The sequence below is a fragment of the Vigna unguiculata genome, chromosome 10, assembly GCF_037176805.1.
Source record: "Vigna unguiculata cultivar grain cowpea cultivar isolate G323 ecotype 2 chromosome 10, ASM3717680v1, whole genome shotgun sequence".
Taxonomy (NCBI): Eukaryota; Viridiplantae; Streptophyta; class Magnoliopsida; order Fabales; family Fabaceae; genus Vigna; species Vigna unguiculata.
In genome coordinates this window covers 26,627,165-26,653,406 of record NC_140801.1, presented here as the reverse complement: position 1 = coordinate 26,653,406, position 26,242 = coordinate 26,627,165, and the positions used below count along the sequence as shown (strand labels likewise).

Here is a 26,242-nt window from a genome sequence, read left to right as displayed (position 1 = left end):
TCATCGTGTCCGGATCAAAACCCCTCTCAAAAAGATATATGCTATTCAACCAGGATTTAAGCAGCTGAGACCACCTATACTTCAAGTAACAATTCCTCACACCTTCAGCCACCCAACCATACCCGTCCCGCTTCGGCCATAGGGACTCGGCATGCTCACTAGGCGGATCCTCACGCACTTCCCGCTCCACCTCCACTCGCAATGACTCAGACGAACTACTCAGAAACTCCAACCTTAATTCTCCATAACTCGCGTCAGACTCCCCGAAATTAGAACCATGAGAAGAGGACGACATACCTTCACAAGAAACAACACGACCACTGCACACAAGTATCCTTAATCCCCAGCCGCTATCTCTCTTAGCGAATTCAAGGCGCATAACTCAAGTATGAACCAACCACCACCCACCAACCACCACCCACGAGCCTTAAATACCAACCACACACCCTTTCACATCCCACGCGAAACAGTGCAAGCCCAAGGTCCAAACCCCTTCGAAAAATGCACCCTAACGCAGAACAGTGCAACCCAAACGACACATCAATTCAATGCACCCTGACACCCCTGTAGCACCTTCTGACAACCACCTACAAACTCATACTTAACCCTGAAATTCACCCAAACCAGCACATACATAGCGGCCTATCCACAACAAGCACCCCCCACCGTCATCTAGTAAGTCTTTACCTCACTTCGTTTCCTCAAGACTAGGAGGCTGGTATGCCCATAGGGTACGTAACCTTAACCCACAAATGAAAATTGCAAAATGCCACAACCTCGATAAGTCTTTACTTCGCTATCTCCTCAAGACTGGGAGGCTGATGTCCCAACCTAGGTACGCGGCACCAAACTCACCCACCAACCGCTTACTTTAACAGAGCCCCCTGGCTCATGAAGCACCCAACAAGGCTGATGGCTGCCCACATCACCTTCCGCTATGGAAGATCCCAACCCTTGGTGTACGGCCCCCAGCAAAGTCTCGTAGCCGCTTATTCAACCCAGGTCCCACCAGCCGCAAACGTCACACCAAACGCCCTTCTAGAAGAGCACGACCCTCTGAAGGACCGGGGACCGCATACTCATAGAAGGCAACCTCACAAACTACGCGGTCCTCAACAACCACCCTGGTGGCCGCCTACCCCGCGTTACAGGCCGTCTATCCCACATTACAAGTATCCTTCCACAAGACAGCCCAGATCTGTGACGTAACTGATGAAGGATTATCTTGTTCCTTTTTAAGATTATTGAATATGGTGTGAGTTGATTAAGAAAGCTAAGTGAAATCCCCACTGGACATTAAGATAACAAGCTATCTAGATGTGAAGGTTCCTTTCACAAAACTCAAGAGAAGAAGATAATGGATTGATTCACAACGAAAAGGAAATGGAAAGCACATAAACCATAGAAAACCAAGAACAATTAAAGGAAGAAGAAAACATAAAATGGAAAGGAAAGAAATGGTAAAAATGTGAGAAGCACGCCACTACAAGGCTAGGCTAGAAGCCATGGCAACCTTGAAGATGAGTGGATGTGTGCCGCCACTTGCTATGCAAGATAAGGCTTAAAAGTTTCACTCCCAAGGGAGGAAACTCTCACAAATGGTTGAGACACAAGAGTGTTTTTACTTCAAAATGTTCAACCCTTTTACATGTCTAGGAGCACCCCTTATATAGAAGAGTTTAGGGGCTTCTAAGCAAATAAAAGATACCTAAGGAGGTCTCTACAAAAACCTAACCCTAGCTTCTAGAAACTAGGTCAAATAAGGTTACAAAAATGAGAGACAAAAGAGCCAACTATGGTGTGTGTAAGGCTAATTTCGTTCTAGCACAAAAGGAGACAAAGAATGTGTCTCATATGTCTCCAAAAAGTGGCCAAAGTGTGCTAAAAACAAAGGAGACCAAAGGTACATAGGTACACTTGTTTTATGCCTTTTACTTTATGCTTTATGCCTTTGCTTTACTCTCTCATCCACATCATTTATGCTCCCCAATCACCATGCGCCACCTAGCATTGCTTTCTTACTCCTAATTAACCTACAAAGCAAATAAACATAGATTAGCATGTTGGCTTAAGTCAAGTCAACTATAGTCAACAAGTCAAACCTAGTCAAAGGTCAATAAGTCAACTAAAGTTGATTCAACTAAGTCAACTTAGGGAATCAAAAAAAACAAACACAAATGAAAGGGATGAAGGATTAGTGAACTTCCTTTCTAAACATGCTTAGTCTTCTTAAGCATGTGCCTTCATCCTTGGTTGGGGTCAATCCTTCATCATCCTCCCCTTCTTGGAGAGAATTTGACCACAAATTCTTGAAGCCTTTGTGGATGGAACTTGACTTGATTTGGGGGAGGATTTGTGCCTCCCTTTTTTGAGCTTTTGTTCCATCCTTTCTAAGGGTATTACCCCTAGCTTTGGTTAGGCCATCTTTATTTTCTAGACTACTTTTCCTCTCTTGCTTATGCTTTGGGCCTTCCTTTTTGTCTTGGGAAGAGAAGGAAGAGTGATGCACATCTTGCTTTGGAAGAATTTTTTTGTAGGCAAGTAAAACCTTGGTGAAAGCTTGCCCCTTTTCTTTTTCTTCTTTATCTTTTCTTATTATATTTCTATCCTTATTAACTTCTTGAGGTGATAGAGGTAGTAAAGTTGTCTTTTTCCCATTTTTGAATAAAATGTATTGGTTGGTATAGCCATCATGTAAAGTTTGTTTATCAAATTGCCATGGCCTACCTAGTAAGATATGTGTGACTTCCATGGGAACAACATCACATAGCACCTCATCTTTGTAGCTTCCTATAGAGAAGTTAATTAGCACTTGTATATTGACATCTATTTCTCCCTCTTTACTTATCCAAGCAAGCTTGTAGGGCTTAGCATGAGGAATGGTCTCTAAGCTAAGCTTTTCCACCAACCTTGTGCTAGCTACATTGGTACTACTTCCTCCATCAATAATTAGAGAGCAAACCCATTTGTTAATTTTGCACCTAGATTGAAAAATGTTTTCTCTTTGAGTTGGCTCAAGCTCACTTTGATCTTGACCTATCATGCGCCTTAATAACATAGGGTCTTTCTCAAAACTTTTAGTTTTACTAGAGGAAGAAGATTCTTTTGAAAGAGAATGGGGAGATGAGTGTTCACTTTCAACATCATTACTCTTCTTTAAGATCATGGTCCTTTTGGTTGGGCAATTTAAAGCAATGTGATTATAACCCAAACATTTAAAACATTTAATGGAACATGATCTTTGAGAAGTGGAATGGTGAAGGTGATCACTTGGTGACTTACTTTTACTTGGTGGTTCTTGATGAGAGCTAGAAGGGAACTTATCATGTTTCTTTTTATTCTTTCCCTTCCATGAGTGACTAAAGTAGTGGTTGGGTGAGTAACTCTTCTTTGCCCTTCTTTTTCTTTTCAATTGAATTTCAATCCCAAGGGCAAGTGTGAAAACATTTTCAAGAGTGGAGTACTCATACAACTCTACTTGGTCTTTTATGTCTCTCCTAAGACCACTCACAAATCTTTTTATTTTTTCTTTGTTAGTTTCTTTTATTTCAACCCTACGCATTTGAGACTCTAATTCTTTAAAGTATTCACTCACACTCATAGGACCTTGGTGAAGCCTTTGGAGCTTCAAAATAAGTTCCTTCCTATAGGAGGGAGGAACAAATCTAGCGCGCATAAGAGTTTTAATGTCCATCCAAGAAGCCGCGGGTGGCCCTTGGTCATAATTCTTACAAACTTTATGCCACCAAGTATTGGCATACTCCAAAAATCCTAAAACTACTAGATCAACTTGTGCTTGATCCTTTACATGATTTTCAATGAAAATTTGATCAACTTTAGCTTCCCAATCAAGGAAGATTTTGGGATCACTTCCACCATAGAACTTAGGAATCTTTGGAGTTTGCTTCTCTTGTGATGGGTTGCGCCTAGAATGCCCTCTTTTCCTAGGATCTCTTTCTTTCTCCCTAGCTTCAAGCCTTTGAATGTGCTCTTGGATTCTTAGGTCACTTTGCTCCTTGTCTTTTCTCAATTGTTCAAAGGCCTCCTTTCTAGACAACTCCAAATCCCGAAGCAATCTCATCAATGTATTGTTTTTGTTTGGTGTAGGTGCATTTGATGAACTTGCCATGATTCCTACAACAAAAACACTCAAATCCGAGACAAAATAAATGGATTAGAGGTTAGACAACATGAAAACCGAGACCAAATCCAATCCAAAATGTAACCCAAGTGTTTAGATCACTCTCCCAAAGTAACAAGGCAAGGCTAGCACTCAAAATCCACCAAAGGAGTGAAGCAAACACTTTTAAAAACTTGTTCAAAACCTTTCAAATGCAATACAAGTGATTCGGCCACAACATCCCAAGAGTTTCAAGAAAAGAAAACTACTAAGACAAAACAAAGAACACCTAGTGACAAGCAAGAAAAGCACAAAAACAAGGAAAGCTAAACTCTAAAGAAGAAAAGTTTGAGACAAAACTTTTAACAAGACTAAAACAAGAAAAGCACATTTTAAAGACTCTATGGAAAGCACTTGACAAGCATCTTCAAGTCTTAAATCATGCATACACCAAGAAAGATCATAACCAAGTTAAAGCATGGAACTAATTAGCCAATATCACCCAATTCTCAAGTATGAAAAACTAGTAGCATAACACCTAGTGAAAAACACACTTTTAGTTCACCAAGGAGCAAGGTTGCTCTCGGTTTTTAGGCAAAAATTGGTGTAAAATTTTCTTCTTTCCACAACTAGTTTCATAAAATGGTGAGAAAGAGTTTTAGGTGGCTTGGACACTTAGTTCCTCAAGTTTTAGGCCAAAATCAATTTCATGGAGCATACATCAAGCAAGACATAAAGTGAATGCAATATTCAAATACTTGGAAAAACAAGAATAAGAAAACTTCAAGTTAACATATGACATATGACTCAAGCAAAAGTTAGGCACATTTAAAGACTCAACATGACATACACAAAGACACAAACATGTAGCTATCATGCATTTAAACTCATGGATTTGAGGCTCAAAGAGTAAGCATCAAAAGACATGTTATCCAACCACATTTAGGAGCAAAAGAGTCACAAAACCGAAGCCAAAATTGCCACAACATAACCTGAAAACGTTGTTTTTCGTATTCTCGGCAGCTCTCACCTTTGCTCACTCATTTGATCATAACTCTCTCCACAGAACTCCAAATGCGTTACTTCTTTTTTTGTTGGAAACTAGACTCACAGAGCTTTCTTTTGATATAAAGAACGTTACTTTTGGACCACTGAGCTAGCTGCAGTATTTTTCTCAAAAACGCACACGTTGCTGCCAGCACTGTTTTAATGTGGACCATTCAAAGATAGCTACACAAGACAAGGTTAGAACATGAAAACACCATATTCAAGGACAACCTGGCTCTGATACCAAATGATGAAGGATTATCTTGTTCCTTTTTAAGATTATTGAATATGGTGTGAGTTGATTAAGAAAGCTAAGTGAAATCCCCACTGGACATTAAGATAGCAAGCTATCTAGATGTGAAGGTTCCTTTCACAAAACTCAAGAGAAGAAGATAATGGATTGATTCACAACAAAAAGGAAATGGAAAGCACATAAACCATAGAAAACCAAGAACAATTAAAGGAAGAAGAAAACATAAAATGGAAAGGAAAGAAATGGTAAAAATGTGAGAAGCACGCCACTACAAGGCTAGGCTAGAAGCCATGGCAACCTTGAAGATGAGTGGATGTGTGCCGTCACTTGCTATGCAAGATAAGGCTTAAAAGTTTCACTCCCAAGGGAGGAAACTCTCACAAATGGTTGAGACACAAGAGTGTTTTTACTTCAAAATGTTCAACCCTTTTACATGTCTAGGAGCACCCCTTATATAGAAGAGTTTAGGGGCTTCTAAGCAAATGAGCCATCACACCTGCAAAAAAGCAACACATTCAGACTAGTCCAACACGCGAACCCATACAGCTACAAGAAAACATACCACAAACATCCCGCCCCGGATCATCAGTCAAGTAGCAACAAACTATCCACTTCCCAGGGGCCCTAGGCGGCAATCTCTCCAAAACTTCTACAACCCGCCTACTTGCTACATCCAACGTATCTTTAGACATCAACTCCCACTTGGTGGGCGAACTCATCCAGTACAGCGGAAACCTCGCCGCACCCACCTCATCCAGATACCACGGCTCATTCCCCGCCTCCATACTCACACGGAAAAACCTATCTTTAAAATTCTTGAAAGATTGCGTGAACCCATCCAACACGCAACTCCTTGGTCTACCTACAAGTGACACCCAACTGCACGGGTCCCTCGGCCTCGTCACATAAAACTACAAAAAGCTCTCGGCAGTCGGCTCCAACCAAAGCGCCTTACACAACAATCTGAACGCTTGCAAACTACCCCAGCTATTCGGATGCAACTGGGTAGGCGCCACGTTCAATAACCTGAGCACACCCATCGTGAAGTTGTCCAACGGAAGTCGGACGTGCAACTTCACAAACATGCATGAGTACACGTAAAAGAAGTCAGCACTAGCCCCCTCTCTGCCATGACATACACACTCCACGGCACTCACCCGCTCCACCCTCATCGTGTCCGGATCAAAACCCCTCTCAAAAAGATATATGCTATTCAACCAGGATTTAAGCAGCTGAGACCACCTATACTTCAAGTAACAATTCCTCACACCTTCAGCCACCCAACCATACCCGTCCCGCTTCGGCCATAGGGACTCGACATGCTCACTAGGCGGATCCTCACGCACTTCCCGCTCCACCTCCACTCGCAACGACTCAGACGAACTACTCAGAAACTCCAACCTTAATTCTCCATAACTCGCGTCAGACTCCCCGAAATTAGAACCATGAGAAGAGGACGACATACCTTCACAAGAAACAACACGACCACTGCACACAAGTATCCTTAATCCCCAGCCGCTATCTCTCTTAGCGAATTCAAGGCGCACAACTCAAGTATGAACCAACCACCACCCACCAACCACCACCCACGAGCCTTAAATACCAACCACACACCCTTTCACATCCCACGCGAAACAGTGCAAGCCCAAGGTCCAAACCCCTTCGAAAAATGCACCCTGACGCAGAACAGTGCAACCCAAACGACACATCAATTCAATGCACCCTGACACCCCTGTAGCACCTTCTGACAACCACCTACAAACTCATACTTAACCCTGAAATTCACCTAAACCAGCACATACATAGCGGCCTATCCACAACAAGCACCCCCCCACCGTCATCTAGTAAGTCTTTACCTCACTTCGTTTCCTCAAGACTAGGAGGCTGGTATGCCCATAGGGTACGTAACCTTAACCCACAAATGAAAATTGCAAAATGCCACAACCCCGATAAGTCTTTACTTCGCTATCTCCTCAAGACTGGGAGGCTGATGTCCCAACCTAGGTACGCGGCACCAGACTCACCCACCAACCGCTTACTTTAACAGAGCCCCCTGGCTCATGAAGCACCCAACAAGGCTGATGGCCGCCCACATCACCTTCCGCTATGGAAGATCCCAACCCTTGGTATACGGCCCCCAGCAAAGTCTCGTAGCCGCTTATTCAACCCAGGTCCCACCAGTCGCAAACGTCACACCAAACGCCCTTCCAGAAGAGCACGACCCTCTGAAAGACCGGGGACCGCATACTCATAAAAGGCAACCTCACAAACTACGCGGTCCTCAACAACCACCCTGGTGGCCGCCTACCCCGCGTTACAGGCCGTCTATCCCACATTACAAGTATCCTTCCACAAGATAGCCCAGATCTGTGACGTAACTGATGAAGGATTATCTTGTTCCTTTTTAAGATTATTGAATATGGTGTGAGTTGATTAAGAAAGCTAAGTGAAATCCCCACTGGACATTAAGATAACAAGCTATCTAGATGTGAAGGTTCCTTTCACAAAACTCAAGAGAAGAAGATAATGGATTGATTCACAACAAAAAGGAAATGGAAAGCACATAAACCATAGAAAACCAAGAACAATTAAAGGAAGAAGAAAACATAAAATGGAAAGGAAAGAAATGGTAAAAGTGTGAGAAGCACGCGACTACAAGGCTAGGCTAGAAGCCATGGCAACCTTGAAGATGAGTGGATGTGTGCCGCCACTTGCTATGCAAGATAAGGCTTAAAAGTTTCACTCCCAAGGGAGGAAACTCTCACAAATGGTTGAGACACAAGAGTGTTTTTACTTCAAAATGTTCAACCCTTTTACATGTCTAGGAGCACCCCTTATATAGAAGAGTTGAGGGGCTTCTAAGCAAATAAAAGATACCTAAGGAGGTCTCTACAAAAACCTAACCCTAGCTTCTAGAAACTAGGTCAAATAAGGTTACAAAAATGAGAGACAAAAGAGCCAACTATGGTGTGTGTAAGGCTAATTTCGTTCTAGCACAAAAGGAGACAAAGAATGTGTCTCATATGTCTCCAAAAAGTGGCCAAAGTGTGCTAAAAATAAAGGAGACCAAAGGTACATAGGTACACTTGTTTTATGCCTTTTACTTTATGCTTTATGCCTTTGCTTTACTCTCTCATCCACATCATTTATGCTCCCCAATCACCATGCGCCACCTAGCATTGCTTTCTTACTCCTAATTAACCTACAAAGCAAATAAACACAGATTAGCATGTTGGCTTAAGTCAAGTCAACTATAGTCAACAAGTCAAACCTAGTCAAAGGTCAATAAGTCAACTAAAGTTGATTCAACTAAGTCAACTTAGGGAATCAAAAAAAACAAACACAAATGAAAGGGATGAAGGATTAGTGAACTTCCTTTCTAAACATGCTTAGTCTTCTTAAGCATGTGCCTTCATCCTTGGTTGGGTACACTTGTTTTATGCCTTTTACTTTATGCTTTATGCCTTTGCTTTACTCTCTCATCCACATCATTTATGCTCCCCAATCACCATGCGCCACCTAGCATTGCTTTCTTACTCCTAATTAACCTACAAAGCAAATAAACATAGATTAGCATGTTGGCTTAAGTCAAGTCAACTATAGTCAACAAGTCAAACCTAGTCAAAGGTCAATAAGTCAACTAAAGTTGATTCAACTAAGTCAACTTAGGGAATCAAAAAAAACAAACACAAATGAAAGGGATGAAGGATTAGTGAACTTCCTTTCTAAACATGCTTAGTCTTCTTAAGCATGTGCCTTCATCCTTGGTTGGGGTCAATCCTTCATCATCCTCCCCTTCTTGGAGAGAATTTGACCACAAATTCTTGAAGCCTTTGTGGATGGAACTTGACTTGATTTGGGGGAGGATTTGTGCCTCCCTTTTTTGAGCTTTTGTTACATCCTTTCTAAGGGTATTACCCCTAGCTTTGGTTAGGCCATCTTTATTTTCTAGACTACTTTTCCTCTCTTGCTTATGCTTTGGGCCTTCCTTTTTGTCTTGGGAAGAGAAGGAAGAGTGCTGCACATCTTGCTTTGGAAGAATTTTTTTGTAGGCAAGTAAAACCTTGGTGAAAGCTTGCCCCTTTTCTTTTTCTTCTTTATCTTTTCTTATTATATTTCTATCCTTATTAACTTCTTGAGGTGATAGAGGTAGTAAAGTTGTCTTTTTCCCATTTTTGAAGAAAATGTATTGGTTGGTATAGCCATCATGTAAAGTTTGTTTATCAAATTGCCATGGCCTACCTAGTAAGATATGTGTGACTTCCATGGGAACAACATCACATAGCACCTCATCTTTGTAGCTTCCTATAGAGAAGTTAATTAGGACTTGTTTATTGACATCTATTTTTCCCTCTTTACTTATCCAAGCAAGCTTGTAGGGCTTAGCATGAGGAATGGTCTCTAAGCTAAGCTTTTCCACCAACCTTGTGCTAGCTACATTGGTACTACTTCCTCCATCAATAATTAGAGAGCAAACCCATTTGTTAATTTTGCACCTAGATTGAAAAATGTTTTCTCTTTGAGTTGGCTCAAGCTCACTTTGATCTTGACCTATCATGCGCCTTAATAACATAGGGTCTTTCTCAAAACTTTTAGTTTTACTAGAGGAAGAAGATTCTTTTGAAAGAGAATAGGGAGATGAGTGTTCACTTTCAACATCATTACTCTTCTTTAAGATTATGGTCCTTTTGGTTGGGCAATTTAAAGCAATGTGATTATAACCCAAACATTTAAAACATTTAATGGAACATGATCTTTGAGAAGTGGAATGGTGAAGGTGATCACTTGGTGACTTACTTTTACTTGGTGGTTCTTGATGAGAGCTAGAAGGGAACTTATCATGTTTCTTTTTATTCTTTCCCTTCCATGAGTGACTAAAGTAGTGGTTGGGTGAGTAACTCTTCTTTGCCCTTCTTTTTCTTTTCAATTGAATTTCAATCCCAAGGGCAAGTGTGAAAACATTTTCAAGAGTGGAGTACTCATACAACTCTACTTGGTCTTTTATGTCTCTCCTAAGACCACTCACAAATCTTTTTATTTTTTCTTTGTTAGTTTCTTTTATTTCAACCCTACGCATTTGAGACTCTAATTCTTTAAAGTATTCACTCACACTCATAGGACCTTGGTGAAGCCTTTGGAGCTTCAAAATAAGTTCCTTCCTATAGGAGGGAGGAACAAATCTAGCGCGCATAAGAGTTTTAATGTCCATCCAAGAAGCCGCGGGTGGCCCTTGGTCATAATTCTTACAAACTTTATGCCACCAAGTATTGGCATACTCCAAAAATCCTAAAACTACTAGATCAACTTGTGCTTGATCCTTTACATGATTTTCAATGAAAATTTGATCAACTTTAGCTTCCCAATCAAGGAAGATTTTGGGATCACTTCCACCATAGAACTTAGGAATCTTTGGAGTTTGCTTCTCTTGTGATGGGTTGCGCCTAGAATGCCCTCTTTTCCTAGGATCTCTTTCTTTCTCCCTAGCTTCAAGCCTTTGAATGTGCTCTTGGATTCTTAGGTCACTTTGCTCCTTGTCTTTTCTCAATTGTTCAAAGGCCTCCTTTCTAGACAACTCCAAATCCCGAAGCAATCTCATCAATGTATTGTTTTTGTTTGGTGTAGGTGCATTTGATGAACTTGCCATGATTCCTACAACAAAAACACTCAAATCCGAGACAAAATAAATGGATTAGAGGTTAGACAACATGAAAACCGAGACCAAATCCAATCCAAAATGTAACCCAAGTGTTTAGATCACTCTCCCAAAGTAACAAGGAAAGGCTAGCACTCAAAATCCACCAAAGGAGTGAAGCAAACACTTTTAAAAACTTGTTCAAAACCTTTCAAATGCAATACAAGTGATTCGGCCACAACATCCCAAGAGTTTCAAGAAAAGAAAACTACTAAGACAAAACAAAGAACACCTAGTGACAAGCAAGAAAAGCACAAAAACAAGGAAAGCTAAACTCTAAAGAAGAAAAGTTTGAGACAAAACTTTTAACAAGACTAAAACAAGAAAAGCACATTTTAAAGACTCTATGGAAAGCACTTGACAAGCATCTTCAAGTCTTAAATCATGCATACACCAAGAAAGATCATAACCAAGTTAAAGCATGGAACTAATTAGCCAATATCACCCAATTCTCAAGTATGAAAAACTAGTAGCATAACACCTAGTGAAAAACACACTTTTAGTTCACCAAGGAGCAAGGTTGCTCTCGGTTTTTAGGCAAAAATTGGTGTAAAATTTTCTTCTTTCCACAACTAGTTTCATAAAATGGTGAGAAAGAGTTTTAGGTGGCTTGGACACTTAGTTCCTCAAGTTTTAGGCCAAAATCAATTTCATGGAGCATACATCAAGCAAGACATAAAGTGAATGCAATATTCAAATACTTGGAAAAACAAGAATAAGAAAACTTCAAGTTAACATATGACATATGACTCAAGCAAAAGTTAGGCACATTTAAAGACTCAACATGACATACACAAAGACACAAACATGTAGCTATCATGCATTTAAACTCATGGATTTGAGGCTCAAAGAGTAAGCATCAAAAGACATGTTATCCAACCACATTTAGGAGCAAAAGAGTCACAAAACCGAAGCCAAAATTGCCACAACATAACCTGAAAACGTTGTTTTTCGTATTCTCGGTAGCTCTGACCTTTGCTCACTCATTTGATCATAACTCTCTCCACAGAACTCCAAATGCATTACTTCTTTTTTTGTTGGAAACTAGACTCACAGAGCTTTCTTTTGATATAAAGAACGTTACTTTTGGACCACTGAGCTAGCTGCAGTATTTTTTTCAAAAACGCACACGTTGCTGCCAGCACTGTTTTAATGTGGACCATTCAAAGATAGCTACACAAGACAAGGTTAGAACATGAAAACACCATATTCAAGGACAACCTGGCTCTGATACCAAATGATGAAGGATTATCTTGTTCCTTTTTAAGATTATTGAATATGGTGTGAGTTGATTAAGAAAGCTAAGTGAAATCCCCACTGGACATTAAGATAGCAAGCTATCTAGATGTGAAGGTTCCTTTCACAAAACTCAAGAGAAGAAGATAATGGATTGATTCACAACAAAAAGGAAATGGAAAGCACATAAACCATAGAAAACCAAGAACAATTAAAGGAAGAAGAAAACATAAAATGGAAAGGAAAGAAATGGTAAAAATGTGAGAAGCACGCCACTACAAGGCTAGGCTAGAAGCCATGGCAACCTTGAAGATGAGTGGATGTGTGCCGTCACTTGCTATGCAAGATAAGGCTTAAAAGTTTCACTCCCAAGGGAGGAAACTCTCACAAATGGTTGAGACACAGGAGTGTTTTTACTTCAAAATGTTCAACCCTTTTACATGTCTAGGAGCACCCCTTATATAGAAGAGTTTAGGGGCTTCTAAGCAAATGAGCCATCACACCTGCAAAAAAGCAAAACATTCAGACTAGTCCAACACGCGAACCCATACAGCTACAAGAAAACATACCACAAACATCCCGCCCCGGATCATCAGTCAAGTAGCAACAAACTATCCACTTCCCAGGGGCCCTAGGCGGCAATCTCTCCAAAACTTCTACAACCCGCCTACTTGCTACATCCAACGTATCTTTAGACATCAACTCCCACTTGGTGGGCGAACTCATCCAGTACAGCGGAAACCTCGCCGCACCCACCTCATCCAGATACCACGGCTCATTCCCCGCCTCCATACTCACACGGAAAAACCTATCTTTAAAATTCTTGAAAGATTGCGTGAACCCATCCAACACGCAACTCCTTGGTCTACCTACAAGTGACACCCAACTGCACGGGTCCCTCGGCCTCGTCACATAAAACTACAAAAAGCTCTCGGCAGTCGGCTCCAACCAAAGCGCCTTACACAACAATCTGAACGCTTGCAAACTACCCCAGCTATTCGGATGCAACTGGGTAGGCGCCACATTCAATAACCTGAGCACACCCATCGTGAAGTTGTCCAACGGAAGTCGGACGTGCAACTTCACAAACATGCATGAGTACACGTAAAAGAAGTCAGCACTAGCCCCCTCTCTGCCATGACATACACACTCCACGGCACTCACCCGCTCCACCCTCATCGTGTCCGGATCAAAACCCCTCTCAAAAAGATATATGCTATTCAACTAGGATTTAAGCAGCTGAGACCACCTATACTTTAAGTAACAATTCCTCACACCTTCAGCCACCCAACCATACCCGTCCCGCTTCGGCCATAGGGACTCGACATGCTCACTAGGCGGATCCTCACGCACTTCCCGCTCCACCTCCACTCGCAACGACTCAGACGAACTACTCAGAAACTCTAACCTTAATTCTCCATAACTTGCGTCAGACTCCCCGAAATTAGAACCATGAGAAGAGGACGACATACCTTCACAAGAAACAACATGACCACTGCACACAAGTATCCTTAATCCCCAGCTGCTATCTCTCTTAGCGAATTCAAGGCGCACAACTCAAGTATGAACCAACCACCACCCACCAACCACCACCCACGAGCCTTAAATACCAACCACACACCCTTTCACATCCCACGCGAAACAGTGCAAGCCCAAGGTCCAAACCCCTTCGAAAAATGCACCCTGACGCAGAACAGTGCAACCCAAACGACACATCAATTCAATGCACCCTGACACCCCTGTAGCACCTTCTGACAACCACCTACAAACTCATACTTAACCCTGAAATTCACCCAAACCAGCACATACATATCCACAAAAAGCACCCCCCCACCGTCATCTAGTAAGTCTTTACCTCACTTCGTTTCCTCAAGACTGGGAGGCTGGTATGCCCATAGGGTACGTAACCTTAACCCACAAATGAAAATTGCAAAATGCGACAACCCCGATAAGTCTTTACTTCGCTATCTCCTCAAGACTGGGAGGCTGATGTCCCAACCTAGGTACGCGGCACCAGACTCACCCGCCAACCGCTTACCTTAACAGAGCCCCCTGGCTCATGAAGCACCCAACAAGGCTGATGGCCGCCCACATCACCTTCCACTATGGAAGATCCCAACCCTTGGTATACGGCCCCCAGCAAAGTCTCGTAGCCGCTTATTCAACCCAGGTCCCACCAGCCGCAAACGTCACACCAAACGCCCTTCCAGAAGAGCACGACCCTCTGAAGGACCGGGGACCGCATACTCATAGAAGGCAACCTCACAAACTACGCGGTCCTCAACGACCACCCTGGTGGCCGCCTACCCCGCGTTACAGGCCGTCTATCCCACATTACAAGTATCCTTCCACAAGATAGCCCAGATCTGTGACGTAACTGATGAAGGATTATCTTGTTCCTTTTTAAGATTATTGAATATGGTGTGAGTTGATTAAGAAAGCTAAGTGAAATCCCCACTGGACATTAAGATAGCAAGCTATCTAGATGTGAAGGTTCCTTTCACAAAACTCAAGAGAAGAAGATAATGGATTGATTCACAACAAAAAGGAAATGGAAAGCACATAAACCATAGAAAACCAAGAACAATTAAAGGAAGAAGAAAACATAAAATGGAAAGGAAAGAAATGGTAAAAATGTGAGAAGCACGCCACTACAAGGCTAGGCTAGAAGCCATGGCAACCTTGAAGATGAGTGGATGTGTGCCGCCACTTGCTATGCAAGATAAGGCTTAAAAGTTTCACTCTCAAGGGAGGAAACTCTCACAAATGGTTGAGACACAAGAGTGGTTTTACTTCAAAATGTTCAACCCTTTTACATGTCTAGGAGCACCCCTTATATAGAAGAGTTTAGGGGCTTCTAAGCAAATAAAAGATACCTAAGGATGTCTCTACAAAAACCTAACCCTAGAGCCAAAAGAGAGACAAAAGAGCCAACTATGGTGTGTGTAAGGCTAATTTCGTTCTAGCACAAAAGGAGACAAAGAATGTGTCTCATATGTCTCCAAAAAGTGGCCAAAGTGTGCTAAAAACAAAGGAGACCAAAGGTACATAGGTACACTTGTTTTATGCCTTTTACTTTATGCTTTATGCCTTTGCTTTACTCTCTCATCCACATCATTTATGCTCCCCAATCACCATGCGCCACCTAGCATTGCTTTCTTACTCCTAATTAACCTACAAAGCAAATAAACATAGATTAGCATGTTGGCTTAAGTCAAGTCAACTATAGTCAACAAGTCAAACCTAGTCAAAGGTCAATAAGTCAACTAAAGTTGATTCAACTAAGTCAACTTAGGGAATCAAAAAAAACAAACACAAATGAAAGGGATGAAGGATTAGTGAACTTCCTTTCTAAACATGCTTAGTCTTCTTAAGCATGTGCCTTCATCCTTGGTTGGGGTCAATCCTTCATCAGTAACCCTTCCGGCCAACAGAGTGTCTTTTGTAGGTCCCTGGAATACCTTTGAAGCAACAGAAGAACAACCGAGATCAGCCGTCCGAAGTTCTCAAGTGATTTGTGAATTACAACCTTTGGTCCCGTAAGAACAAGACTGATTCTCCTATGTTCTTGAGTGATTCAGGAACCCTTGAGTTTTATCGAAGGTCCTTGCTTCCTTTGTGTGTTTAAACTCATAGGTTTATCTTCCATCCTTGGAAGTGTAACTTCTATCAATTTCCACTTCATCTTCTTATCTATTTCCGCTTTCTTGTTTTAAACAATTTCTCAAATTTTTTGCTTATTAGCATTCCAACCTAGATCGAACCACGAAACGAATCCACCCGTCTAGATTCACATCATCTGGTATTCAGAGCCTAGCTCACTAGATTTGGAATAGCAATGGAAGTTTATTATACAAGGTGTTTACTCGAAGGCCACCCATGTTTAGTTCCATTCGATTACGAAAGCGACAACAATGTTGTAAGCCAAAGATTGGTGGAGAAACTCAAGTTACCAACAAGCTTTCATCCGAATCAAGCATGGATCAAATTCAGTACAGGACAATGTGTGAAGGATGCTCCCATGGACTCTTATCATCTTCTTTTGGGATGGGCATGGCTTCATTTTAAATCACTCAATCTTGATGAACGTTCCCTTTATTTGAGGCATGAGGGACATAAAATGAAGTTGAAATTTATGACACCAAGACAAGTCAGTAGGGATCAACATAGGCTGAAGGAGAAAGTAGAAAAAGAGAGAATAGAAAAAGAAGAAATAGAAACTTCAGAAAGAAGGGAAACTGAAGAAAAAGAAAATGAATCAGAGAGAAAGATGGTGGAAAATTTATTTGTCAATGTTTTTTCTTCAACAGTTTGTGATGTCATTTTAAAGGAGCAAAAGGATAAGCATGTGAATGAAACACACCAACTTCCATGTTTGAAAAGGAAGCTTGTTCATAGTGCTTTGTTATGCATTTGGTTCGCTGATGAGAAGCAAATTCGTCAAACACAACGCATGGAGTTATTTATTGTTACATATCAGTGTGGGGGTAGTGTTGGCAAGAGAGGTGCTCCACGGATTGCAACCGTTGGAAAGGAAAAAAACTAAATCTATTCAAGTTGCATTTAATCCTGGAGGACGAGAAATAGTTTCAAGTTGTGCATAAATAAAGTTCTTTACAAGGACATACTAAACTTTTACTAAAACTAATAGAGAAATAAAGGCTTTAGATTCGGGGCGAATCTTCTCAAAGAAGGAGGGCATGATGTGAATTGCATATGGCCCAAATGGATGATAACTAACGCGCGATGTTGATGCAATTTCTTTAATTTAAATAAGGCCCCAATGCTTTGTATAGTTGGCTGACCAAATTGTGTTTTGGGTTAACCAATTCAAGGGCTTTAGTTTTTCTTTATTTTCAAGTTAAATAAGGGCCCATTTTCCAACTTTAGAACCAACCTTTGGAGGACCTTTGTTGAATGCTTGTGGATGACTTTTGGTTTCCTTGAATTGAGTTACAATCAGCATTTCAATAGTGGATCATTATTAACTTGAGTGGTTCATTAATAGCTTTATGGGGGTTGTAATTAAAAATTATGTGTCTTTTGTAATTCTGATGGTTAAAGCTCCTATATAAGCTAAACCATTCTTATCAATGAAATCGAGTTGAGTTTTATTCAGAAAATATAAGAGTTTTATATCTTCTATCCTAGTGAGAGTGATTCTCCTATGTTCTTGAGTGATTCAGGAACCCTTGAGTTTTATCAAAGGTCCTTGCTTCCTTTGGGTGTTTAAACTCATAGGCTTATCTTCCATTCTTGGAGGTGTGACTTCTATCAATTTCCACTTCATCTTCTTATCTATTTCTGTAAACTTGTTTTAAACAATTTCTCAAATTTCTTGCTTATTAGCATTCCAACCTAGATCGAACCATGAAACGAATCCACCCGTCTGGATGCACATCATCTGGTATTCAGAGCCTGGCTCACTAGATTTGGAATAGCAATGCAAGTTTATTATACAAGCTGTTTAATCGAAGGCCACCCATGTTTAGTTCCATTCGATTACGAAAGCGACAACAATGTTGTAAGCCAAAGATTGGTGGAGAAACTTAAGTTACCAACAAGCTTTCATCCGAATCAAGCATGGATCAAATTCAGTACAGGACAATGTGTGAAAGATGCTCCCATGGACTCTTGTCATCTTCTTTTGAGATGGGCATGGCTTCCTTTTAAAGCACTCAATCTTGATGAACGTTCCCTTTATTTGAGGCATGAGGGATATAAAATGAAGTAGAAATTTATGACACCAAGACAAGTCAGTAAGGATCAACATAGGCTGAAGGAGAAAATAGAAAAAGAGAGAATAGAAAAAGAAGAAATAGAAATTTCAGAAGGAAGGGAAAATGAAGAAAATGAAAAGGAAGTAGAGAGAAAGATGATGGAAAATTTAGTTCTAATTGTCTTTTCTTTAACAGTTTGTGATGTCATTTTAAAGGAGCAAAAGGATAAGCATGTGAATGAAAAACACCAACTTCCATGTTTGAAAAGGAAGCTTGTTCATAGTGCTTTCTTATGCATTTGGTTCGCTGATGAGAAGCAAATTCGTCAAACACAACGCATGGAGTTATTTATTGTTACATATAAGAGTGGGGGTAGTGTTGGCAAGAGAGGTGCTCCACGGATTGCAACCGTTGGAAAGGAACAAAACTAAATCTATTCAAGTTGCATTTGATCTTGGAGGACGAGAAATAGTTTCAAGTTGTGCACAAATAAAGTTCTTTACAAGGACATACTAACTTTTACTAAAACTAGTAGAGTAATAAACGGTTTAGATTCGGGGCGAATCCTCTCAAAGAAGGAGGGCATGATGTGAATTGCGTATGGCCCAAATGGAGGATAACTAACACGCGACGTTGATGCAATTTCTTTAATTTAAATAAGGCCCCAATGCTTTGTATAATTGGCTGACCAAATTGTGTTTTGGGTTAACCAATTCAAGGGCTTTAGTTTTTCTTTATTTTCAAGTTAAATAAGGGCCCATTTTCCAACCTAAGAACCAAACTTTGGAGGACCTTTGTTGAATGCTTGTGGATGACTTTTGGTTACCTTGAATTCAGTTACAATCAGCAATTCAATTGTGGATCATTATTAACTTGATTGGTTCATTATTAGCTTTACGGGGGTTGTAACTGAAAATTATGTGTCTTTTGTAATTCTGATGGTTAAAGCTCTTATATAAGCAAAACCATTCTTACCAATGAAATCGAGTTGAGTTTTATTCAGAAAATATAAGAGTTTTATCTCTTCTATCTTAGTGAGAGTGATTCTCCTATGTTCTTGAGTGATTCAGGAACCTTTGACTTTTATCAAAGGTCCTTGCTTCCTTTGTGTGTTTAAACTCATAGGCTTATCTTCCATCCTTGGAAGTGTGACTTCTATCAATTTCCACTTCATCTTCTTATCTATTTCCATTTTCTTGTTTTAAACAATTTCTCAAATTTCTTGCTTATTAGCATTCCAACCTTGATCGAACCACAAAACGAATCCACCCGTCTGGATTCACATCATCTGGTATTCAGAGCCTGCCTCACTAGATTTGGAATAGCAATGGAAGTTTATTTGTTTACTCGAAGGCCACCCATGTTTAGTTCCATTCGATTACGAAAGCGACAACAATGTTGTAAGCCAAAGATTGGTGGAGAAACTCAAGTTACCAACAAGCTTTCATCCGAATCAAGCATGGATCAAATTCTGATGGACGCGTGAAGCCACAAGTCTTGTCGGAATCACGATGCAAGGCCATGAACCATGGATTTGTTCGGTGGAAATCCACCAAACAGGCAGCGGAGGCGATTATGGTGTTCGGAATCTCACCGGCAAGATCACTCTAGGGTTTACTCTCGGTGAAGGTGAGCTAAGACGAAAGGGGATTAAAATCTCACTCTCATTCATCGAAGCTGCTGATACAAAGCATGGCTTGCCTTTATATAGGTAAGGCAACCGTGAAAGAAAGTGGAAGAAAAGAAGGAACTAACGGCACTGTCGTGTACAAGAGCCCTAACAGAAAAAATGGGTGAATGGAAGGTCGTTAACCCTAACGGCTAGGGGTCGTGTTCCTCGTTTGGTAAAATTTAGCAAGTGAACGCGACTCCAATGGCAGGAGCGTGAAGGAGGCAATGAACCCTAGTTTGAACTGGTGCGAAGGCGTGAGGCTCGTGTGCCGTTAACCCTAGTAGAGAAAACTGAGGGTTGGCATGCTTGAAGAGAAACTCTTTCTGCCTTTGGGGTACACTCGGGAAGATGTGGCGTGGAATGGTCTTCAAGTTTGGGCTGCAGAATGATGCAAAGAGACGGCCCATGAAAGAGGTGATGTTGTCAAGTGTGAGGGTGTTGTCAGCATGGTGGAGGTGCAGATAAAAAGCAAACCACGCGTGAGGTTTGAAGAATTGGGCTCGGGCCCAACGAAGGTGATGATATCAAAACAAGTTGCAGCAGGACGGGTGGTGCGGGAAGCATTGGTGCATGATGTATGAAGTAATTGGCGGCCCAATTAAAATGCTGTTATGTAGCTGGTCTAACACATTCCATTCCACACTTCATCAAATGCTTCAATTTGAATAGTTTGGCTGCAATTAGTAAACCAACCCAGTTAGACAACTTTTATTTAATTAAAGGAAATTAAAAGGAATGGCCTAAGCATTGGCCAATGCTATGAAAAGCCTCTTAGGGTGATATTCATCATCCCCTCCCTCTTGAAAAGGATCTGTCCTTAGATCAAGAGGTTTCTTTAAGGCCCACAGCAATTAAAGATGAATTCCTCCAGGATCAAAAATATATCTGCAATAGCCATCAAATAAAATTATATTAAAATCATAATGACCATGCAGTATAAGTGATTGGGAAATATGTGAAAATGGGCTCTTAAAGATTGAAAAAGATGGTATTAAGCCCACTTCAAAAATATGTTTTACACTTTGACTAAGATGATTTTTGAAATGAATTTTGGAGTCAAAGTGTGTTGGTACATAAGATGTTGAGGAGGGTGAAATAAGGGAATGAGATTGAAAACAAAATGGTTGAGAAAGAAACAAAACAAAAGATTTAATGTCAAAGTGAATAGAGTTCAAAGATGGAAGAGCTTCGTTTGAAAATTGGAACCTAAGGGAAGGAATTAGTGAAAGATTTAACACCAAATCCTTAACAATAAGGTCCCTTTTTGCATTTGAAATGATCTTTAACTCTACCACTTGTGATTGTATTTCAAGATTACTCTCTTGTGTTATTTGCTCCCTTTCCTCTAAGTCTTTTTCCTCCTTCTCTTTTCTTAGTTGTTCCTCTTCTTCTCTCAATTCTTGCTCAAATTTCTCTCTTTCTTGTTGCTCTCTTCTTTGAATTCTTATTCTTTCTTTTTCTTCCAACTCCCTCATCTCTCTTAAGAGTATTGTGAGTTTTTCCTCCTTCCTTCTTGCTATCTCAATTTTCTTTTTCTCTATCTCACGATCAAAATCAAAGAAAGGTGGTATGAATGTTCTTCTCATACATGCTCTCAACTCACTCCAATTTTGAATGGGAGATTTTCTTCCTCTTTCCACTCTAGACTGCCTATAATCCCACCACTCTTTTGCATGTCCTACAAAACTAGAAATGCACAAAGTAAGAAAATAGTATTTACTATGTCTAGGATGGAATGAATGCACCAAATCATCTATTTCCCTTTCCCAAGATATGTATGATAATGCATTGATGTCCTCACCAAAGAAAGGGAATGTACTCTCATGTGTATGATGCATTTTATCCTCACAATGACTACCTAAATGCAATTCATGGTTCGAATGAAAACTTATTTTTGCCAAAAACACTTATCAAACAATTTTTCACAAAGAAATTTTAGAAATTTTTAAAGAGAATATAAAGGAAAAGATTTCTAGAAATGTTCCCAGGAAAGGGAGGTGAGTCTCATGGACAAGCTTAGAAACCAAACCTTTCCTAGCCAGAAATCTCTAAATTTCTTTCACAAAAATTCTCAATAAAATTTTCTAGCAAAACAGATCTTAATTGTGAGAAACTACTTTCAAAGTGTGTGAAATCCTATGACCAAAGAAAGGTCAACTAAGTGTTGAAAGATTTGAACCTAGATATCACAGAGACGTAAAACATAAATTTCAGCATGCATAACACTCACATAACCTGGACATGGAAAGCATAAAGAACAAGAAAACTTAAAAAACAAGAAAACATAAACTAGACGAGAAGTTTTCCTAAGTGAAGAATCAAGTGGCACTTGGAACCCCTTGATAACCTCACACTACACGTTTAAAAAGCTATTACAAACAACTAAGGAATGGAATTGCAATAATGCATTTTCCCATTCCAAAGCAAATGAACAGAAACTAAAACAAGAAAATTACACCACAAAGTTCCATGATATCAAAACAAATAGAAATGGGAAAAACAAATCTGCAACTGGAATTGGACCAGTTTGCTCTCGGTCCAGCCTGCCCTCAAGTATTTGGTCTCCTTTGATATCCCAGCTCACTCCACAAAATTCTCTCGGAATGCTATCTCAAAGTCTTTCCTCACAATTCCTCCTTCACTGCAGCTCTACCTTCAAGATAAGGAAATCACCTACAAAGTTGCCAAATTAGTGAGTTTCAAGCCAAAGGAACCAAGATCACTCACGGTCTTCCACATAAGAATAACAAAGCAGAAAATCAAGAAAAGCTCAATTGGAAGAATTGGACAACATCAAGTGATAGAATTAAATGGACAAACTCAATTGAATAAGCAAGAAGGACAAGCAAGAAAAAAGGCAAAGCAACAAAGGATAGCACACAAAGTAGAACCTAAGGAATGTGTCTAGAAAAAGATTAACAAAACTAAAATCAAAAAGACACAAAACTAGTTGAATCAACAACATAAGCAAATTGTATTTGAAATGGATATTCAAGAGTAAAGTTGTGAACTATTTTGCCTCACTTTCTTTTCACCCAAATAACTCAAACAATATCTGTCTTTCAGATTTTCTCATCATATTTTCTTTCTTTGTTTTTTTTTTTTTTTTTACAGATTTTCTTTTCAACTCACATAGATCACATATGCAACTAATGTTTTAAACCACAGTTCACTTCAAAGCAATTATCCAATTCCATTCAAATGGTCAATGGCATATGACAGATTGAAATGATTCAACTCAAAAACAATTGGAAAGAAACAAAAAGGAAACAAAGAAATAAGACACAACAAAAGGCAACCAGAGTATGCTTGGCCAGTGCAGTGAAAATCTTATAACAGAAGCTTACCACACAGAAACTACAATACAAAAATTGATATAGTAGAACTAAATTTATGACAGAGCAACAAGTAGCAATTTCAATGATCACAATCTGAGAAAACAACAGCTATAGCTCAACAAATTACATGGCAAAGCTGAATCTAAGACATGAAGAAAATTAATGCAACAAGAATCAGTGAAAGGATGCAGGGCACTGAAACTGATATAGGCAAATCCAATGTTTAACAGTGAAACCAATGTTCACGTCACAATGTTATCAAGCCACAAGAAGAAATAGAAAACTGACTCATCATGCCTCAGTTCAGTGAACAAATAAAAAAAACATCACTAGAACAATTGATTCAACTCAACAGATCATGAAGAAGTCAGATGCAACTATTAAACCAGAGCAGTATTTTTTTTTTTTACGCAAGGGCTAAACACACATGGCCAAGTAGACAAATGGAGGAAAGGAAGAACAATGGATACTAAACCAGTACTGGAAAAAAAAAATGAACACAAGGACTGGTATTCAAAGCAAATAGACACAACTGCAGTTTGGAATTCAGATTCAAACAACTCCAACAACCAAGCAATATTTTCAAAATGTGTATGAGTTGATTAAAGCAAATCTGAAATCTGAATGGCAGACTGATACAGCACTCAAACTTAAACAAATATACTAGGCCAGCAATAGCATCAAAAACATTTATCAAGCACGAACATGACTCCAGCAATGAAGACAAGCTGCTCAAGACAAGATGCTAACATAGCCTATGCATTCACATGACTAAGCTTGCATTTCCACACATAAATTCTGATACAAATCATATTAGACTGTGATGGAATACGCATGAAATGCTTTGGTCACAGTAATCCTTGGCCACTAGATACACAGTGCAGAACAGACATAGAAATTCAAAAGCATAGAGAGCAATTTTGGAAGCAAAACAGCGAATGAAATAATAAATTGGCAGCGGAAAACACATAGAAACAAGAATTGCAGATTATTTGTTCATGATCTAAGAACAAATCAGAACTCAACAAAACGCAGAAACTAATCATCAACACATGACAGTTCGGCTATTAGAAGAAAGAAACACATAAGGACTACTGCTATGGAATTCAGTGACAAATAAAGCAACTAAACATTCCTGAAGACAAAACAGAGGATTTTAAAACATTAAAGCTAAGTAAAAAAAATAATAGTGAACCTAGGACATGCAATTAACGGCAGAATATAGAACCTATACATTCCAATCCGGTATTGATTCAAGGCAAATATGAACAAATTTTAATGAATCAATTTCAGCACAAAATTCACCACGGCACAGATTCAACAGAGACGCAAAAACTCAATCAAAATTAAGGACAAGACAAAAGCAACATCTGAAGAAGAAAATGAACAGAGATACTCATCTTTGAAGACCTCCATGCTCCAAGCTCGAAACCGGAGCTCTGATTACCACATGATGGACCCGCGAAGCCACAAGTCTTGTCGGAATCACGATGCAAGGCCATGAACCATGGATTTGTTCGGTGGAAATCCACCAAACAGGCAGCGGAGGCGATTATGGTGTTCAGAATCTCACCGGCAAGATCACTCTAGGGTTTACTCTCGGTGAAGGTGAGCTAAGACGAAAGGGGATTAAAATCTCACTCTCATTCATCGAAGCTGCCGATACAAAGCATGGCTTGCCTTTATATAGGTAAGGCAACCGTGAAAGAAAGTGGAAGAAAAGAAGGAACTAACGGCACTGCCGTGTACAAGAGCCCTAACAGAAAAAATGGGTGAATGGAAGGTCGTTAACCCTAACGGCTAGGGGTCGTGTTCCTCGTTTGGTAAAATTTAGCAAGTGAACGCGACTCCAATGGTAGGAGCGTGAAGGAGGCAATGAACCCTAGTTTGAACTGGTGCGAAGGCGTGAGGCTCGTGTGCCGTTAACCCTAGTAGAGAAAACTGAGGGTTGGCATGCTTGGAGAGAAACTCTTTCTGCCTTTGGGGTACACTCGGGAAGATGTGGCGTGGAACGGTCTTCAAGTTTGGGCTGCAGAATGATGCAAAGAGACGGCCCATGAAAGAGGTGATGTTGTCAAGTGTGAGGGTGTTGTCAGCGTGGTGGAGGTGCAGATAAAAAGCAAACCACGCGTGAGGTTTGAAGAATTGGGCTCGGGCCCAACGAAGGTGATGATATCAAAACAAGTTGCAGCAGGACGGGTGGTGCGGGAAGCATTGGTGCATGATGTATGAAGTAATTGGCGGCCCAATTAAAATGCTGTTATGTAGCTGGTCTAACACATTCCATTCCACACTTCATCAAATGCTTCAATTTGAATAGTTTGGATGCAATTAGTAAACCAACCCAATTAGACAACTTTTATTTAATTAAAGGAAATTAAAAGGAATGGCCTAAGCATTGGCCAATGCTATGAAAAGCCTCTTAGGGTGATATTCATCAAATTCAGTACAGGACAATGTGTGAAAGATGCTCCCATGGACTCTTGTCATCTTTTTTTGGAATGGGCATGGCTTCCTTTTAAAGCACTCAATCTTGATGAACGTTCCCTTTATTTGAGGGATGAGGGACATAAAATGAAGTTGAAATTTATGACACCAAGACAAGTCAGTAGGGATCAACATAGGCTGAAGGAGAAAATAGAAAAAGAGAGAATAGAAAAAGAAGAAATAGAAACTTCAGAAGGAAGGGAAAATGAAGAAGAAGAAAAGGAAGTAGAGAGAAAGATGATGGAAAATTTATTTGTCAATGTTTTTTCTTCAACAGTTTGAGATGTCATTTTAAACGAGCAAAAGGATAAGCATGTGAATGAAACACACCAACTTCCATGCTTGAAGAGGAAGCTTGTTCATTTTGCTTTATTATGCATTTGGTTCGCTGATGAAAAGCAAATTCGTCAAACACAACGCATGGAGTTATTTATTGTTACATATCAAGGTGGGGGTAGTGTTGGCAAGAGAGGTGCTCCACGGATTGCAACCATTGGAAAGGAAAAAAACTAAATCTATTAAAGTTGCATTTGATCCTGGAGGACGAGAAATAGTTTCAAGTTGTGCACAAATAAAGTTCTTTACAAGGACATACTAAACTTGTAATAAAACTAGTAGATAAATAAAGGCTTTAGATTTGGGGCGAATCTTCTCAAAGAAGGAGGGCATGATGTGAA

The 26,242-nt window shown here is 40.1% G+C and overlaps 1 protein-coding gene across 1 annotated transcript; it reads right to left on the bottom strand.

Moving 5' to 3' along the window:
- Window positions 1–19,714: 19,714 nt before the first annotated feature.
- On the bottom strand, window positions 19,715–25,059 carry LOC114172653 (uncharacterized). The gene has a single exon (XM_028056984.2). The coding sequence runs from the start codon at window positions 21,576–21,578 to the stop codon at window positions 20,592–20,594; it is 987 nt and encodes a 328-aa protein (XP_027912785.1). The 5' UTR covers window positions 21,579–25,059; the 3' UTR covers window positions 19,715–20,591.
- Between the last annotated feature and the right edge of the window lie 1,183 nt (window positions 25,060–26,242).

Bases quoted from the DNA above. Each gene is read 5' to 3' on its own strand.
- LOC114172653 (XM_028056984.2), bottom strand. From the start codon at position 21,578: ATGCATCATACACATGAGAGTACATTCCCTTTCTTTGGTGAGGACATC.